This window comes from Hyla sarda, chromosome 1 (assembly GCF_029499605.1).
Source record: "Hyla sarda isolate aHylSar1 chromosome 1, aHylSar1.hap1, whole genome shotgun sequence".
Lineage (NCBI taxonomy): Eukaryota > Metazoa > Chordata > Amphibia > Anura > Hylidae > Hyla > Hyla sarda.
This window is the reverse complement of record NC_079189.1, coordinates 610,313,457-610,331,647: the sequence shown is the minus strand read 5'-3', so window position 1 is coordinate 610,331,647 and position 18,191 is coordinate 610,313,457. Positions and strand designations below refer to the sequence as shown.

The following is an 18,191-nucleotide window of genomic DNA, read 5'->3' as shown; positions in this document are numbered from 1 at the left end:
AGCAGTGTTACCTCTCCAGTCATCACCAGACCCCTCCATTACTGTATAATGTCCCAGCATTCCCAGCAGTGTCACCTCTCCAGTCATCACCAGACCCCTCCATTACTGTATAATGTCCCAGCATTCCCAGCAGTGTCACCTCTCCAGTCATCACCAGACCCCTCCATTACTGTATAATATCCCAGCAGTGTCACCTCTCCAGTCATCACCAGACCCCTCCATTACTGTATAATGTCCCAGCATTCCCAACAGTGTCACCTCTCCAGTCATCACCAGACCCCTCCATTACTGTATAATATCCCAGCAGGGTCACCTCTCCAGTCATCACCAGACTCCTCCATTACTGTATAATGTCCCAGCAGTGTCACCTCTCCAGTCATCACCAGACCCTCCATTACTGTATAATGTCCCAGCAGTGTCACCTCTCCAGTCATCACCAGACCCCTCCATTACTGTATAATGTCCCAGCAGGGTCACCTCTCCAGTCATCACCAGACCCCTCCATTACTGTATAATGTCCCAGCAGTGTCACCTTTCCAGTCATCACCAGACCCCTCCATTACTGTATAATGTCCCAGCAGTATCACCTCTCCAGTCATCACCAGACCCCTCCATTACTGTATAATGTCCCAGCAGTGTCACCTCTCCAGTCATCACCAGACCCCTCCATTACTGTATAATATCCCAGCAGGGTCACCTCTCCAGTCATCACCAGACCCCTCCATTACTGTATAATGTCCCAGCAGTGTCACCTCTCCAGTCATCACCAGACCCCTCCATTACTGTATAATGTCCCAGCATTCCCAGCAGTGTCACCTCTCCAGTCATCACCAGACCCCTCCATTACTGTGTAATGTCCCAGCATTCCCAGCAGGGTCACCTCTCCAGTCATCACCAGACCCCTCCATTACTGTATAATGTCCCAGCAGTGTCACCTCTCCAGTCATCACCAGACCCCTCCATTACTGTATAATGTCCCAGCAGGGTCACCTCTCCAGTCATCACCAGACCCCTCCATTACTGTATAATGTCCCAGCAGTGTCACCTCTCCAGTCATCACCAGACCCCTCCATTACTGTATAATGTCCCAGCATTCCCAGCAGTGTCACCTCTCCAGTCATCACCAGACCCCTCCATTACTGTATAATGTCCCAGCAGTGTCATCTCTCCAGTCATCACCAGACCCCTCCATTACTGTATAATGTCCCAGCATTCCCAGCAGTGTCACCTCTCCAGTCATCACCAGACCCCTCCATTACTGTATAATGTCCCAGCATTCCCAGCAGGGTCACCTCTCCAGTCATCACCAGACCCCTCCATTACTGTATAATGTCCCAGCATTCCCAGCAGTGTCACCTCTCCAGTCATCACCAGACCCCTCCATTACTGTATAATGTCCCAGCAGTGTCACCTCTCCAGTCATCACCAGACCCCTCCATTACTGTATAATGTCCCAGCATTCCCAGCAGTGTCACCTCTCCAGTCATCACCAGACCCCTCCATTACTGTATAATGTCCCAGCAGTGTCACCTCTCCAGTCATCACCAGACCCCTCCATTACTGTATAATGTCCCAGCAGGGTCACCTCTCCAGTCATCACCAGACCCCTCCATTACTGTATAATGTCCCAGCAGGGTCACCTCTCCAGTCATCACCAGACCCCTCCATTACTGTATAATGTCCCAGCAGTGTCACCTCTCCAGTCATCACCAGACCCCTCCATTACTGTATAATGTCCCAGCATTCCCAGCAGTGTCACCTCTCCAGTCATCACCAGACCCCTCCATTACTGTATAATGTCCCAGCAGTGTCATCTCTCCAGTCATCACCAGACCCCTCCATTACTGTATAATGTCCCAGCATTCCCAGCAGTGTCACCTCTCCAGTCATCACCAGACCCCTCCATTACTGTATAATGTCCCAGCATGGTCACCTCTCCAGTCATCACCAGACCCCTCCATTACTGTATAATGTCCCAGCAGTGTCACCTCTCCAGTCATCACCAGACCCCTCCATTACTGTATAATGTCCCAGCAGTGTCACCTCTCCAGTCATCACCAGACCCCTCCATTACTGTATAATGTCCCAGCATTCCCAGCAGTGTCACCTCTCCAGTCATCACCAGACCCCTCCATTACTGTATAATGTCCCAGCAGTGTCACCTCTCCAGTCATCACCAGACCCCTCCATTACTGTATAATGTTCCAGCAGTGTCACCTCTCCAGTCATCACCAGACCCCTCCATTACTGTATAATGTCCCAGCATTCCCAGCAGTGTCACCTCTCCAGTCATCACCAGACCCCTCCATTACTGTATAATGTCCCAGCAGTGTCACCTCTCCAGTCATCACCAGACCCCTCCATTACTGTATAATGTCCCAGCAGTGTCACCTCTCCAGTCATCACCAGACCCCTTCATTACTGTATAATGTCCCAGCAGTGTCACCTCTCCAGTCATCACCAGACCGCTCCATTACAGTATAATGTCCCAGCAGTGTCATCTCTCCAGTCATCACCAGACCCCTCCATTACTGTATAATGTCCCAGCATTCCCAGCAGTGTCACCTCTCCAGTCATCACCAGACCCCTCCATTACTGTATAATGTCCCAGCAGTGTCACCTCTCCAGTCATCACCAGACCCCTCCATTACTGTATAATGTCCCAGCAGTGTCACCTCTCCAGTCATCACCAGACCCCTCCATTACTGTATAATGTCCCAGCAGTGTCACCTCTCCAGTCATCACCAGACCCCTTCATTACTGTATAATGTCCCAGCAGTGTCACCTCTCCAGTCATCACCAGACCCCTCCATTACAGTATAATGTCCCAGCAGTGTCACCTCTCCAGTCATCACCAGACCCCTCCATTACTGTATAATGTCCCAGCAGTGTCACCTCTCCAGTCATCACCAGACCCCTCCATTACTGTATAATGTCCCAGCATTCCCAGCAGTGTCACCTCTCCAGTCATCACCAGACCCCTCCATTACTGTATAATGTCCCCGCATTCCCAGCAGTGTCACCTCTCCAGTCATCACCAGACCCCTCCATTACTGTATAATGTCCCAGCAGTGTCACCTCTCCAGTCATCACCAGACCCCTCCATTACTGTACAATGTCCCAGCAGTGTCACCTCTCCAGTCATCACCAGACCCCTCCATTACTGTATAATGTCCCAGCATTCCCAGCAGTGTCACCTCTCCAGTCATCACCAGACCCCTCCATTACTGTATAATGTCCCAGCAGTGTCACCTCTCCAGTCATCACCAGACCTCTCCATTACTGTATAATGTCCCAGCAGTGTCACCTCTCCAGTCATCACCAGACCCCTCCATTACTGTATAATGTCCCAGCATTCCCAGCAGTGTCACCTCTCCAGTCATCACCAGACCCCTCCATTACTGTATAATGTCCCAGCAGTGTCACCTCTCCAGTCATCACCAGACCCCTCCATTACTGTATAATGTCCCAGCAGTGTCACCTCTCCAGTCATCACCAGACCCCTCCATTACTGTATAATGTCCCAGCAGTGTCACCTCTCCAGTCATCACCAGACCCCTCCATTACTGTATAATGTCCCAGCAGGGTCACCTCTCCAGTCATCACCAGACCCCTCCATTACTGTATAATGTCCCAGCATTCCCAGCAGTGTCACCTCTCCAGTCATCACCAGACCCCTCCATTACTGTATAATGTCCCAGCAGTGTCACCTCTCCAGACATCACCAGACCCCTCCATTACTGTATAATGTCCCAGCAGTGTCACCTCTCCAGTCATCACCAGACCTCTCCATTACTGTATAATGTCCCAGCAGTGTCACCTCTCCAGTCATCACCAGACCCCTCCATTACTGTATAATGTCCCAGCATTCCCAGCAGTGTCACCTCTCCAGTCATCACCAGACCCCTCCACTACTGTATAATGTCCCAGCATTCCCAGCAGTGTCACCTCTCCAGTCATCACCAGACCCCTCCATTACTGTATAATGTCCCAGCAGTGTCACCTCTCCAGTCATCACCAGACCCCTCCATTACTGTATAATGTCCCAGCAGTGTCACCTCTCCAGTCATCACCAGACCCCCTCCATTACTGTATAATGTCCCAGCAGTGTCACCTCTCCAGTCATCACCAGACCCCTCCATTACTGTATAATGTCCCAGCAGTGTCACCTCTCCAGTCATCACCAGACCCCTTCATTACTGTATAATGTCCCAGCAGTGTCACCTCTCCAGTCATCACCAGACCCCTCCATTACTGTATAATGTCCCAGCAGTGTCATCTCTCCAGTCATCACCAGACCCCTCCATTACTGTATAATGTCCCAGCATTCCCAGCAGTGTCACCTCTCCAGTCATCACCAGACCCCTCCATTACTGTATAATGTCCCCGCATTCCCAGCAGTGTCACCTCTCCAGTCATCACCAGACCCCTCCATTACTGTATAATGTCCCAGCAGTGTCACCTCTCCAGTCATCACCAGACCCCTCCATTACTGTACAATGTCCCAGCAGTGTCACCTCTCCAGTCATCACCAGACCCCTCCATTACTGTATAATGTCCCAGCATTCCCAGCAGTGTCACCTCTCCAGTCATCACCAGACCCCTCCATTACTGTATAATGTCCCAGCAGTGTCACCTCTCCAGTCATCACCAGACCCCTCCATTACTGTATAATGTCCCAGCAGGGTCACCTCTCCAGTCATCACCAGACCCCTCCATTACTGTATAATGTCCCAGCAGTGTCACCTCTCCAGTCATCACCAGACCCCTCCATTACTGTATAATGTCCCAGCATTCCCAGCAGTGTCACCTCTCCAGTCATCACCAGACCCCTCCATTACTGTATAATGTCCCAGCAGTGTCACCTCTCCAGTCATCACCAGACCCCTCCATTACTGTATAATGTCCCAGCAGTGTCACCTCTCCAGTCATCACCAGACCCCTCCATTACTGTATAATGTCCCAGCAGTGTCACCTCTCCAGTCATCACCAGACCCCTCCATTACTGTATAATGTCCCAGCAGTGTCACCTCTCCAGTCATCACCAGACCCCTCCATTACTGTATAATGTCCCAGCAGGGTCACCTCTCCAGTCATCACCAGACCCCTCCATTACTGTATAATGTCCCAGCATTCCCAGCAGTGTCACCTCTCCAGTCATCACCAGACCCCTCCATTACTGTATAATGTCCCAGCAGTGTCACCTCTCCAGACATCACCAGACCCCTCCATTACTGTATAATGTCCCAGCAGTGTCACCTCTCCAGTCATCACCAGACCTCTCCATTACTGTATAATGTCCCAGCAGTGTCACCTCTCCAGTCATCACCAGACCCCTCCATTACTGTATAATGTCCCAGCATTCCCAGCAGTGTCACCTCTCCAGTCATCACCAGACCCCTCCATTACTGTATAATGTCCCAGCAGTGTCACCTCTCCAGTCATCACCAGACCCCTCCATTACTGTATAATGTCCCAGCAGTGTCACCTCTCCAGTCATCACCAGACCCCTCCATTACTGTATAATGTCCCAGCAGTGTCACCTCTCCAGTCATCACCAGACCCCTTCATTACTGTATAATGTCCCAGCAGTGTCACCTCTCCAGTCATCACCAGACCCCTCCATTACAGTATAATGTCCCAGCAGTGTCATCTCTCCAGTCATCACCAGACCCCTCCATTACTGTATAATGTCCCAGCATTCCCAGCAGTGTCACCTCTCCAGTCATCACCAGACCCCTCCATTACTGTATAATGTCCCAGCAGTGTCACCTCTCCAGTCATCACCAGACCCCTCCATTACTGTACAATGTCCCAGCAGTGTCACCTCTCCAGTCATCACCAGACCCCTCCATTACTGTATAATGTCCCAGCATTCCCAGCAGTGTCACCTCTCCAGTCATCACCAGACCCCTCCATTACTGTATAATGTCCCAGCAGTGTCACCTCTCCAGACATCACCAGACCCCTCCATTACTGTATAATGTCCCAGCAGTGTCACCTCTCCAGTCATCACCAGACCCCTCCATTACTGTATAATGTCCCAGCAGTGTCACCTCTCCAGTCATCACCAGACCCCTCCATTACTGTATAATGTCCCAGCAGGGTCACCTCTCCAGTCATCACCAGACCCCTCCATTACTGTATAATGTCCCAGCAGGGTCACCTCTCCAGTCATCACCAGACCCCTCCATTACTGTATAATGTCCCAGCAGTGTCACCTCTCCAGTCATCACCAGACCCCTCCATTACTGTATAATGTCCCAGCAGTGTCATCTCTCCAGTCATCACCAGACCCCTCCATTACTGTATAATGTCCCAGCAGTGTCACCTCTCCAGTCATCACCAGACCCCTTCATTACTGTATAATCTCCCAGCAGTGTCACCTCTCCAGTCATCACCAGACTCCTCCATTACTGTATAATGTCCCGGCAGTGTCACCTCTCCAGTCATCACCAGACCCCTCCATTACTGTATAATGTCCCAGCAGTGTCACCTCTCCAGTCATCACCAGACCCCTCCATTACTGTATAATGTCCTAGCAGTGTCACCTCTCCAGTCATCACCAGACCCCTCCATTACTGTATAATGTCCCAGCAGTGTCACCTCTCCAGTCATCACCAGACCCCTCCATTACTGTATAATGTCCCAGCAGTGTCACCTCTCCAGTCATCACCAGACCCCTCCATTACTGTATAATGTCCCAGCATTCCCAGCAGTGTCACCTCTCCAGTCATCACCAGACCCCTCCATTACTGTATAATGTCCCAGCAGGGTCAACTCTCCAGTCATCACCAGACCCCTCCATTACTGTATAATGTCCCAGCAGTGTCACCTCTCCAGTCATCACCAGACCCCTCCATTACTGTATAATGTCCCAGCAGTGTCACCTCTCCAGTCATCACTAGACCCCTCCATTACTGTATAATGTCCCAGCAGTGTCACCTCTCCAGTCATCACCAGACTCCTCCATTACTGTATAATATCCCAGCAGTGTCACCTCTCCAGTCATCACCAGACCCCTCCATTACTGTATAATGTCCCAGCAGGGTCACCTCTCCAGTCATCACCAGACCCCTCCATTACTGTATAATGTCCCAGCATTCCCAGCAGTGTCACCTCTCCAGTCATCACCAGACCCCTCCATTACTGTATAATGTCCCAGCAGTGTCACCTCTCCAGTCATCACCAGACCCCTCCATTACTGTATAATGTCCCAGCAGTGTCACCTCTCCAGTCATCACCAGACCCCTCCATTACTGTATAATGTCCCAGCATTCCCAGCAGTGTCACCTCTCCAGTCATCACCAGACCCCTCCATTACTGTATAATGTCCCAGCAGTGTCACCTCTCCAGTCATCACCAGACCCCTCCATTACTGTATAATGTCCCAGCAGTGTCACCTCTCCAGTCATCACCAGACCTCTCCATTACTGTATAATGTCCCAGCATTCCCAGCAGTGTCACCTCTCCAGTCATCACCAGACCCCTCCATTACTGTATAATGTCCCAGCAGTGTCACCTCTCCAGTCATCACCAGACCCCTCCATTACTGTATAATGTCCCAGCAGTGTCACCTCTCCAGTCATCACCAGACCCCTCCATTACTGTATAATGTCCCAGCAGTGTCACCTCTGCAGTCATCACCAGACCCCTCCATTACTGTATAATGTCCCAGCAGTGTCATCTCTCCAGTCATCACCAGACCCCTCCATTACTGTACAATGTCCCAGCAGTGTCACCTCTCCAGTCATCACCAGACCCCTCCATTACTGTATAATGTCCCAGCATTCCCAGCAGTGTCACCTCTCCAGTCATCACCAGACCCCTCCATTACTGTATAATGTCCCAGCAGTGTCACCTCTCCAGTCATCACCAGACCCCTCCATTACTGTATAATGTCCCAGCAGTCACCTCTCCAGTCATCACCAGACCCCTCCATTACTGTATAATGTCCCAGCAGTGTCACCTTTCCAGTCATCACCAGACCCCTCCATTACTGTATAATGTCCCAGCAGTGTCACCTCTCCAGTCATCACCAGACCCCTCCATTACTGTATAATGTCCCAGCAGTGTCACCTCTCCAGTCATCACCAGACCCCTCCATTACTGTATAATGTCCCAGCAGTGTCACCTCTCCAGTCATCACCAGACCCCTCCATTACTGTATAATGTCCCAGCAGTGTCACCTCTCCAGTCATCACCAGACCCCTCCATTACTGTATAATGTCCCAGCAGTGTCACCTCTCCAGTCATCACCAGACCCCTCCATTACTGTATAATGTCCCAGCAGTGTCACCTCTCCAGTCATCACCAGACCCCTCCATTACTGTATAATGTCCCAGCAGGGTCACCTCTCCAGTCAGCAGCAAAGACCATCACACAACACAACAGCAATCACTGCCCGACCAGGACCTGCTCTGTATCTGTAACTTGCTGGAGGTGTAGGACCTGTGATGACGTCACAATCATGTGACCAGTGCATTTGGGGGCGGAGCTCAGCAGGATTGAAGAGTTTGTGGCTAAAGGACCTGTGAGGATGATCATGTGACAGGAGTGGGCGGGGCTCCGTTGTAAAGAGGATAAAGTCATCAATGAGACATCTGATTTGTCTTTTGGGGCATTTTCTGCATTATATATCTCTGGTATTATGATCCCGGGACACTATGAATTACCCTGAGACGCTCGGGCGTTTGAGCGTAATTTTTGATGTATGAGGGTCATCTTTTGCGCTACAATCTGTCATTTATATCAGTACCTTTTTTGTTTTGATGGGGTTTTTTCCTCTAGTATATGAAGTGACCAAAAATACACAATTTTTGTATATATATATTTTTTTTACCTTTACGCCATTGCCCTGCGGTTTTTATTAACATTCTATTTTAATAGCTCGGATATTTCCGTACGCGGGGATACCACATGTTAATGTGCATTTACATTATTTTATTTGGATAATGGGAAAAGAGGGGTGATTCAAACTTTTATTAGGGAAGGGGTTAATTTACATTTATTAACATAGCCATAGAACAGCATTGATTATTGGTATGGGTACTCCATTACTATTGGCTGCCTGCTGGATTGGAGTGTTGATTGGACAGGGCATTGGCAGGTAGGAACCCTCCACCTGTTCTCTTGGCTCATCGGGACCCTATGATTTTGCTTTATGTCTTAATCCGCACTCCTAAGCTGACGGTATGTTACTTTCTGCAAATTTTAGAAGCTGCGATCGAACTTTGATCACCGGGTCTAAAGATTTAATGCCGGACATCTGGATCGTATAAGTCCCGGGTCCCGGCTGATAGCAGCCAGGACTAGAGATGAGCGAACTTACAGTAAATGCGATTCGTCACGAACTTCTCGGCTCGGCAGTTGATGACTTTTCCTGCACAAATTAGTTCAGCTTTCAGGTGCTCCGGTGGGCGGGAAAAGGTGGATACAGTCCTAGGAGACTCTTTCCTAGGACTGTATCCACCTTTTCCAGCCCACCGGAGCACCTGAAAGCTGAACTAATTTACGCAGGATAAGTCATCAACTGCCGAGCCGAGAAGTTCGTGACAAATAGAATTTACTGTAAGTTTGCTCATCTCTAGCCAGGACCCACCGGTTATGAAGAGCTCTCCGCCCCTGAGCATGCTTCATAAACAAGGAACAGGCATAGGGCATACATTTACACCCTGTGTCCTCTAGGGGTTAAAGGGGTACTCCGCCCCTAGACAACTTATCCACTATCCAAAGGATAGGGGATAAGATGTGTGATCTCTGAGGTCCCAACACGGGGGTCCCACGCAATCTCTCCTGCAGCATCTGCAGGAAGCGAAGATCGCTGACTCACGATACAGGGGCTGGAGTAATGTGACGTCACGCCCCGCCCCCTCAATGCAAGTCTATGGGAGGGGGCGTGGCGACCGCCACGCCCCCTCCCATAGACTTGCATTGAGGGGGTGGGGTATGACTTCACAAGGGGCAGGTCTGTGATGTCACGATACTCCGGCCTCTGTATCGGGAGTCATCAGCACAGCGCGATCTTCGCTCCCTGCAGCTGATGACAAGCAGATGCTGCAGGAGAGATTGCGGGGAACCCCCGCGATCAGACATCTTATGCCCCATCCTTTGGATAGGGGATAAGATGTCTTCTAGGGGAGGAGTACTCCTTTAAGAACTTTGGAGGAAATTTATATTTTGAATGGTTATATGGATAAGCAGAAGATATTAACAGGGGGAAGGCGCAGGCTACAACTTATGTGAGGCCCTTTAAAGGGGTACTCCGGTGGAATTATTATTATTATTTTTTTTAAATGAACCGGTGCCAGAAACAGTTAAGCAGATTAGTAAATTACTTCTATTAAAAAATCTTTACCCTTCCTGTACTTTTTGGCAGCTCTATGCTACAGAGGAAATTATTTTCTTTTTTGAATTTCTCTTTTGTCTTGTCGACAGTGCTCTCTGCTGACACCTGACGTCTGTATCAGGAACTGTCCAGAGCAGGAGAAAATCACCATAGCAAACCTATGCTGCTCTGGACAGTTCCTGACACGGACAGAGGTGTCAGCAGAGAGCACTGTCGACAAGACAAAAGAGAAATTCAAAAAAGAAAAGAATTTCCTCTGTAGCATACAGCTGCTAAAAAGTACAGGAAGGGTAAAGATTTTTTAATAGAAGTCATTTACAAATCTGTTTAACATTCTGGCACCAGTTTACCCCTTTAATTATCCCCTCCCAACTTGGTTTCCCCAAACATAGACACTCCGCCCGAGGCATACGGCAGGCGCTTGCGGTCACAGTCCAGGCACGGTCCACGGGATCCTCGACCATACTGTTATTGGGCTAAGATGCAAAAAACTCTGTCTCATGGCCTTTTTCTGAACAGTCTTGCATAGTGGCCGTTTCGGGGATCGATTCCGCTCCTTTTTGACAATATCCCAACAACACTCTAAAACAATGTTAACCATAAATGGGTGCAACACCTCTCCTATTGCCATACAAAGGGAAGAGACAGTGATGCCCCCTATGGCTCCTCCTTTTCAATCTCTCTTTAGACCCCCTGCTGAGACACATTTCTTCCCATACCAGGAAATGGATATTGACTCTTGCTGCCTTAAAGGGGTATTCCATATAGTGTTGAGCGGCATAGGCCATATTCGAATTCGCGAATATTCGCGAATATATGGACGAATATTCGTCATATATTCGCGAATATTCGCATATTCGTAACATTTCGTTTTATTTTCGCATAAACAAATATTCGTGTATGCGAACATTTGCATAGGAGAACATTCGCATATGTGAAAATTAGCATAAGCACATTTTTGCATATGCGAAACTTCGCGCCCCAGTCTCACACAGTAGTATTACAGCCTTCTTTACACCACATAAGCTGGAAGCAGAGAGGGGTGATCACTGTGATGTGTACTGTGAAAAAAAAAAAAACGAATATTCGTAATTACGAATATATAGTGCTATATTCGCGAATATTCGCGAATTCGCGAATATGCGATATTCGCGCATAAAATTCGCATTGCGAATATTCGTGAGCAACACTAATTCCATAGGGAAGCAATTTTTTTTTGGTGCCAAAGTTAAAAGGGTACTCCAGTGGAAATCTTTTTTTTTATTTTTTTTTTTTAAATGAACTGGTGCCAGAAAGTTAAACAGATTTGTAAATTACTTCTATTTAAAAATCTTAATCCTTCCAGTACCTATTAGCAGCTGTATGCTACAGAGGAAATTCTTTTTTTCTTTTTTGAATTTCTTTTTTGTCTTCTCCACAGTTCTCTCTGCTGACACCTCTGTCCGTGTCAGGAACTGTCCAGAGCAGCATAGGTTTGCTATGGGGATTGTCTCCTGCTCTGGACAGTTCCATTTTCTCCTGCTCTGGACACGGACAGAGGTGTCAGCAGAGAGCACTGTGGTCAGACTGAAAGTAAATTCAAAAAGAAAAGAATTTCCTCTGGAGCATACAGCAGCTGATAAGTACTGAAAGGATTAAGATTTTCAAATAGAAATAATTTACAAATCGGTTTAACTTTTTGGCACCAGTTGATAAAAAAATAAATAAATAAATAAAATACTTTCCACTGGAGTACCCCTTTAACCTCTTAAGGACGCAGGGTGTACCTGTACGCCCTGCGCTCAGTCCCGGTATATAACGCGGAGTCCCGCCGTGACCCCACGTCATACCGGGTCGGTCCCGGCGGCTAATGTAGCCGGGACCCTGGGTTAATAGCATGAGTCACCAATCGTTGTGCCATGCGCTATTAACCCTTTAGACGCGGCGATCAAAGTTGATCGCCGCGTCTAAAATGAAAGTCTGAGCTCGGCAGCTCAGTCGGGCTGATCGGGACCATCGCGATAAAATGTCACAATCAGCTAGGACGCGAGTGGAGGTCCTCTCACCTGTCTCTGTCGCGTACGATCGGCGATTGATTGCTCCAAGCCTGAGATTCAGCTCATGGCTATGGCTTTGCAGGGATCAGGGTAAAAGATTAGTGTGTGCAGTGTTATAGGTCCCTATGGGATAACAATGATCATTGTAATAGATCAGTGTGTGCAGTGTTATAGGTCCCTATGGGATAACAATGGTCATTGTAAAAGATCAGTGTGTGCAGTGTTATAGGTCCCTATGGGATAACAATGGTCATTGTAAAAGATCAGTGTGTGCAGTGTTATAGGTCCCTATGGGATAACAATGGTCATTGTAAAAGATCAGTGTGTGCAGTGTTATAGGTCCCTATGGGAGCTATAACATTGCAAAAAAAAAGTGAACAAAAAAAGTTAACAATGATCATTTAACCCCTTCCCTAATACAAGTTTGAATCACCCCCCTTTTCCCATAAAAAACAAACAAAAAAAACCAGTGTAAATAAAAATAAACATATGTGGTATCGCCGCGTGCGGAAATGTCCGAACTATAAAAATATATCATTAATAAAACCGCACGGTCAATGGCGTACGCGCAAGAAAATTCCAAATCCAAAATAGTGCATTTTTGGTCACTTTTTATATCATGAAAAAATTTATAAAAAGCGATCAATAAGTCCTATCAATACAAAAATCATACCGATAAAAACTTCAGAACACGGCGCAAAAAAATGAGTCCTCATACCGGCCCGTACGCAGAAAGTTATAGGAGTTAGAAGATGAGAATTTTTAACATATACATTTTCCTGCATGTAGTTATGATTTTTTTCAGAAGTACGACAAAATCAAACCTATATAAGTAGGGTATCATTTTAACCGTATGGACCTAGAGAATAAAGATAAGGTGTCATTTTTACCGAAATATGCACTGCGTAGAAACGGAAGCCCCCAAAAGTTACAAAATGGCGTTTTTTCTTCAATTTTGTCGCACAATGAATGGACTTTTTTGGTAAAATGACTAATGTCACTGCAAAGTAATATTGGTGGCGCAAAAAATAAGCCATAATATGGATTATTAGGTGCAAAATTGAAAGGGTTATGATTTTTAGAAGGTGATGAGGAAAAAATGAAAATGCAAAAACGGAAAAACGCTGAGTCCTTAAGGGGTTAAGCTGTATTTGCAGATGCCATTTTATTATTTAACTCTGCATAGGGTACGATCCTTTTGGCCCATCATATACGATTAACACTGACTAATCTTAAATGCTCTTACCGAGAGGCGCGGCATAGCCGTCCTATGATTGAACACTACCTCACTCCTATACTTGGGCACCACTATTACCAGATGCCGTTCACAATTGTACCCGCATATTGTGGTGCCCTTTCTAAAATATTTAGACTCCCAACTTCTGCTGTGGGAACATTTTCCCTTTTCTTTCATGGACTGGGCAAACCCCATGAAGCTTGTTATATTTCCCAAATTGTTATACATTCTGCAATCTCTACCATTGGCAACAGAGGGTTGTAGTCAATGGAGAATATTCAGAGCAAGGTCTTGTTACCAGTGGGGACCTCAGGGATCTGTACTGGGACCAATATTGTTTAATATCTTCATTAGTGATATTACAGAAGGTCTCGATGGTTTTGGTCTTTTTGCTGATGACACAAAGATATGTAACAGGGTTGATGTTCCTGGAGGGATCCGCCAAATGGAAAAGATTTAGGAAAACTAGAGGAATGGTCAGAACTCTGGCAACTGAAATTTAATGTGGATAAGTGCAAGATAATGGGGGGGAAATAACCCTCCGGCAGAATATAGAATATGTGACACAGTCCTGACCTTAGTATATGAGGAGAGGGATTTAGGAGTAATTATTTCAGAAGACTTAAAGGGGTTCCAGAAAGTTAAACAGATTTGTAAATTACTTCTATTAAAAAATCTTAATCCTTTCAGTACTTATGAGCTTCTGAAGTTAAGGTTGTTCTTTTCTGTCTAAGAAATCTCTGATGACACGTGTCTCGGGAAACGCCCAGTTTGGAAGCAAATCCCCATAGCAAACCTCTTCTAAACTGGGCATTTCCCGAGACAGGTGTCATCAGAGATTACTTAGACAGAAAAGAACAACCTAAACTTCAGAAGCTCATAAGTACTGAAAGGATTAAGATTTTTTAATAGAAGTAATTTACAAATCTGTTTAACTTTCTGGAGCCAGTTGATATATAAAAAAAAGTTTTTTCCTGGATAACCCCTTTAAAGGTAGGAAGACAATGTAATAGAGCAGCAGGAAACGCTGACAGAATGCTTGGATGTATAGGGAGAGGTATAAGCAGTAGAAAGAGATAAGTGCTCATGGATGTATAGGCAGAGGTATAAGCAGTAGAAAGAGAGAAGTGCTCATGGATGTATAGGGAGAGTTATAAGCAGTAGAAAGAGAGAAGTGCTCATGGATGTATAGGGAGAGTTATAAGCAGTAGAAAGAGAGAAGTGCTCATGGATGTATAGGGAGAGGTATAAGCAGTAGAAAGAGAGAAGTGCTCATGCCGCTGTACAGAACACTGAGAGCTCACTTGGAGTATTGTCCTATTCTGACCCCTATAACTTTTTAATTTTTCCGCATATGGGTAAGTATGTGGGCTCATTTTTTGCGCCGTGATTGGACGTTCTTATCGATACCATTTTTGTTTTGATCAGACTTATTGATCAGACTTATTTATGGTATAAAAAGTGACCAAAAATAAGCTATTTTGGACTTTGGAATTTTTTTATGTGTACGCCATAGACCACGCAGTTTAGTTACTATTATATTTTTATAGTTCGGACATTTACGCACGCGGCGATACCACATATGTTTATTTTTATTTACACAGTTTTTTTTTTACTGGGAAAAAGGGGGTGATTCTGACTTATTATGGAAGGGGTTAAATGATCTTTATTAACACTTTATTTTCACTTTTTTTTTGCAATGTTATAGCTCCCATAGGGACCTATAACACTGCACACACTGATCTTCTACACAGATCACTGCCTGGCAATAGCCAGGCATTGATCAGTGTTATAGCCGCTCGACTGCTCCTGCCTGGATCTCAGGCACTGAGCAGTCATTCGGCGATCGGACAGCGAGGAGGCAGGTAGGGGCCCTCCCGCTGTCCTGTAAGCTGTTCGGGACACCACGATTTCATCGGGGCGATCCCGAACAGCTCCACGGAGTTAAATGGCAAAGTTTACTTTCACTTTAGATGCGGCGATCAACTTTGATCGCCGCGTCTGAAGGGTTAATACCAGGCATCACTGCGATCGGTGATGTCCGGTATTAGCCGCGGTCCCCGGCCATTGATAGAAGCCGTGTTGTGGGGTAGGTTATGCACGGGTCAGATGATGACCCTGATCCTTATACACAGCATGTTTGGGTTAGAAAGGAATGTGGTAAACGCGATGAGATGTATTGTCCTCACAATGACACCATGTTTGACCTTATTACTATGTAGCTTTCTTTTTGTTCACTTGTGTATAAAACCTGAGTGTAACTAATTAAAGCGAGTCTGATGGGTACATGGCAACACCCCACTTGTTTTTTATTCAGTTCATTCATACAAAGATATAAAGATTAGGGTTATGGAAGATGGAATATTCATTTGTTCACATATATAAATAGAAAAAAACGACATGAGGTGCCCCTGCTCCTTCTAAAACTTTTTCCGCATACAGAACATCAAAACAGCTTCGCTCTTGTGTGACGTCTCTCATGATCCTGAAGATTGCCTTTAGTACTAAAACATTTCCCACATTCTGAACATGAATACGGTTTCTCTCCTGTGTGAATTCTCTCATGTCTAACGAGATTACATTTTTTTGCAAAACTATTCCCACATTGTGAGCATGAATATGGCTTCTCTCCTGTGTGACTTCTCTCGTGTAAAACAAGATGCGATTTTTTTGTGAAAGATTTCTCACATTCAGAACATGAAAATGGTTTCTCTCCTGTGTGACTTCTCTCATGTACAATAAGATGCGTTATCTGTGTAAAACACTTCCCACATTGTGAACACGAATAAGGCTTCTCTCCTGTGTGACTTCTCTCATGCACAACAAGCTGTGCTTTACGTGAGAAACATTTCCCACATGCTGAACATGGAAATGTTTTTTCTCCTGTGTGACTTCTCTCATGGTTTACCAGTCCTGATTTACTAATAAAGCATTTTCCACATTCTGAGCACGAATGTGGCTTCTCTCCCGTGTGACTTCTCTGATGCCTAACAAGAGTTGACTGATCGGTAAAACATTTCCCGCATTCTGAGCATGAGAATGGCTTCTCTCTCGTGTGAACTCTCACATGTATAACAAGATGTGATTTGTGTGTGAAACATTTACCACACTCTGAACATGAAAATGGTTTTTCCCCTGTGTGAATTCTCACATGGTGTTTCAGAGCCGTTTTACTTATAAAGCATTTTCCACATTCTAAACATGCATACGGCTTCTCTCCTGTGTGAATTCTCTTATGTCTAACAAGAGCAGATTTCCGAGTAAAACGTTCCCCACATTCTAAACATGAATGCGGCCTCTCTCCTGTGTGAATTCTCTCATGTAACACAAGCTCTGATTTATATGGATAGCATTTTCCGCATTCTGAACAGGAGTATGGCCTCTCCCTTGTGTGATTTCTGCTGTGTTTAAGTAGATCTGATGTTTTTGAAAACTCTTTCCCACATTCATCACATTGAAGCCTTTTCCCTCCTCTCTGACCTGTGCTTGTGGTAGCAGTCTGCCATTGGTCGGGAGAAGTTTCCTCATGATCAGAGGGATTATTATAGGATAGATCTGTACCATGAAGTCCTGGATGGACAGTAAGAGTAATGAAGTTTTTTCCTGAGGACTGCTCCATCATATCTTCATCTTCTTTATAATTCAGCGAGTACATTACGTCTCCCTCAGAGTTCTCAAGGGGATTTTCTGTAAAAGTAAAATAACAAAGCGATCGGACTACATGTACAATGTGACAGGTCCCCTTTATCCAAAGGAGCATTGGATTCAAGAGAAATGAGAAATATAAAATGAAGTATTCAAACTTCTACTCTCTGTTTAATTATTTTAAAAGCCAGAAACAGATTAAAGGGGCACTCCGCCCCTAGACATCTTATACCCTATCCAAAGGATAGGGGATAAGATGTCTGATCGCGGGGGTCCCCGCTGCTGCACTGGCATTCATTTAGAGCATTGAGTGCAGCGCCGGAGTCTCGTGACATCATGTCCACGCCCTGCTTGTGACGTCACAGCCACGCCCCCTCAATACAAGTCTATGGGAGGGGGCGTGATGGCCATCACGCCCCCTCCCATAGACTTGCATTGAGGGGGCGTGGGTGTGATGTCACGAGCAGGGCGTGACCGTGTTTTCACGAGCCTCTGCCCCGGATCGCCAGTCATCCGGCAAAGAGCGAAGTTCATTCCATGCCCCGGATGTCTGGAGTGCCGCAGCCGAGATCGCGGGGCCCCAGTGGCGGGACCCTTGCAATCAGACTATCCTTTGGATAGGAGATAAGATGTCTAGGGGCAGAGTACCCCTTTAATTTTAGGGTAAAAGGGTACTCTGACGACAAATATAAACTGCCGCAGAAGCATACAACATTGCTTACCTGTTAGCATCAGTTCTAAAATCCCCAAAAGTCCGCTTGGTTTGCAGGTCTGTGATCCTCTCTCCTACCATGTTCCCTCACTACTTCCCGGTTGAGCTACTCTCAGTCCTTCGTGGTTCCCAGAATGCATTGAATTCCCTCAACGCCCCATCACTCTCCTCCCACAGCACTCCCGTTTCCTGCCTAGATCTGTTGCAGAACAG

General features: G+C 46.5%; 2 protein-coding genes across 5 annotated transcripts in view; one reads left to right on the top strand and one right to left on the bottom strand.

The window, feature by feature from the left end:
- LOC130300905 (uncharacterized) overlaps nucleotides 1–18,191 on the top strand; it is a 448,736-nt gene that overhangs the window by 350,235 nt on the left and 80,310 nt on the right. The gene's annotated exons all lie outside the window — the stretch shown is intronic.
- The window catches only part of LOC130297775 (gastrula zinc finger protein XlCGF57.1-like), a 55,491-nt gene continuing 53,209 nt past the window's right edge, over nucleotides 15,910–18,191 (bottom strand). For all 4 annotated transcript variants that reach the window (XM_056550687.1, XM_056550663.1, XM_056550668.1 and 1 more), the window contains one exon: nucleotides 15,910–17,308. In XM_056550687.1, coding sequence (XP_056406662.1) covers nucleotides 16,068–17,308 — 1,241 coding nt within the window. In that variant the 3' untranslated portion in view covers nucleotides 15,910–16,067. The remainder of the gene's footprint in view (nucleotides 17,309–18,191) is intronic.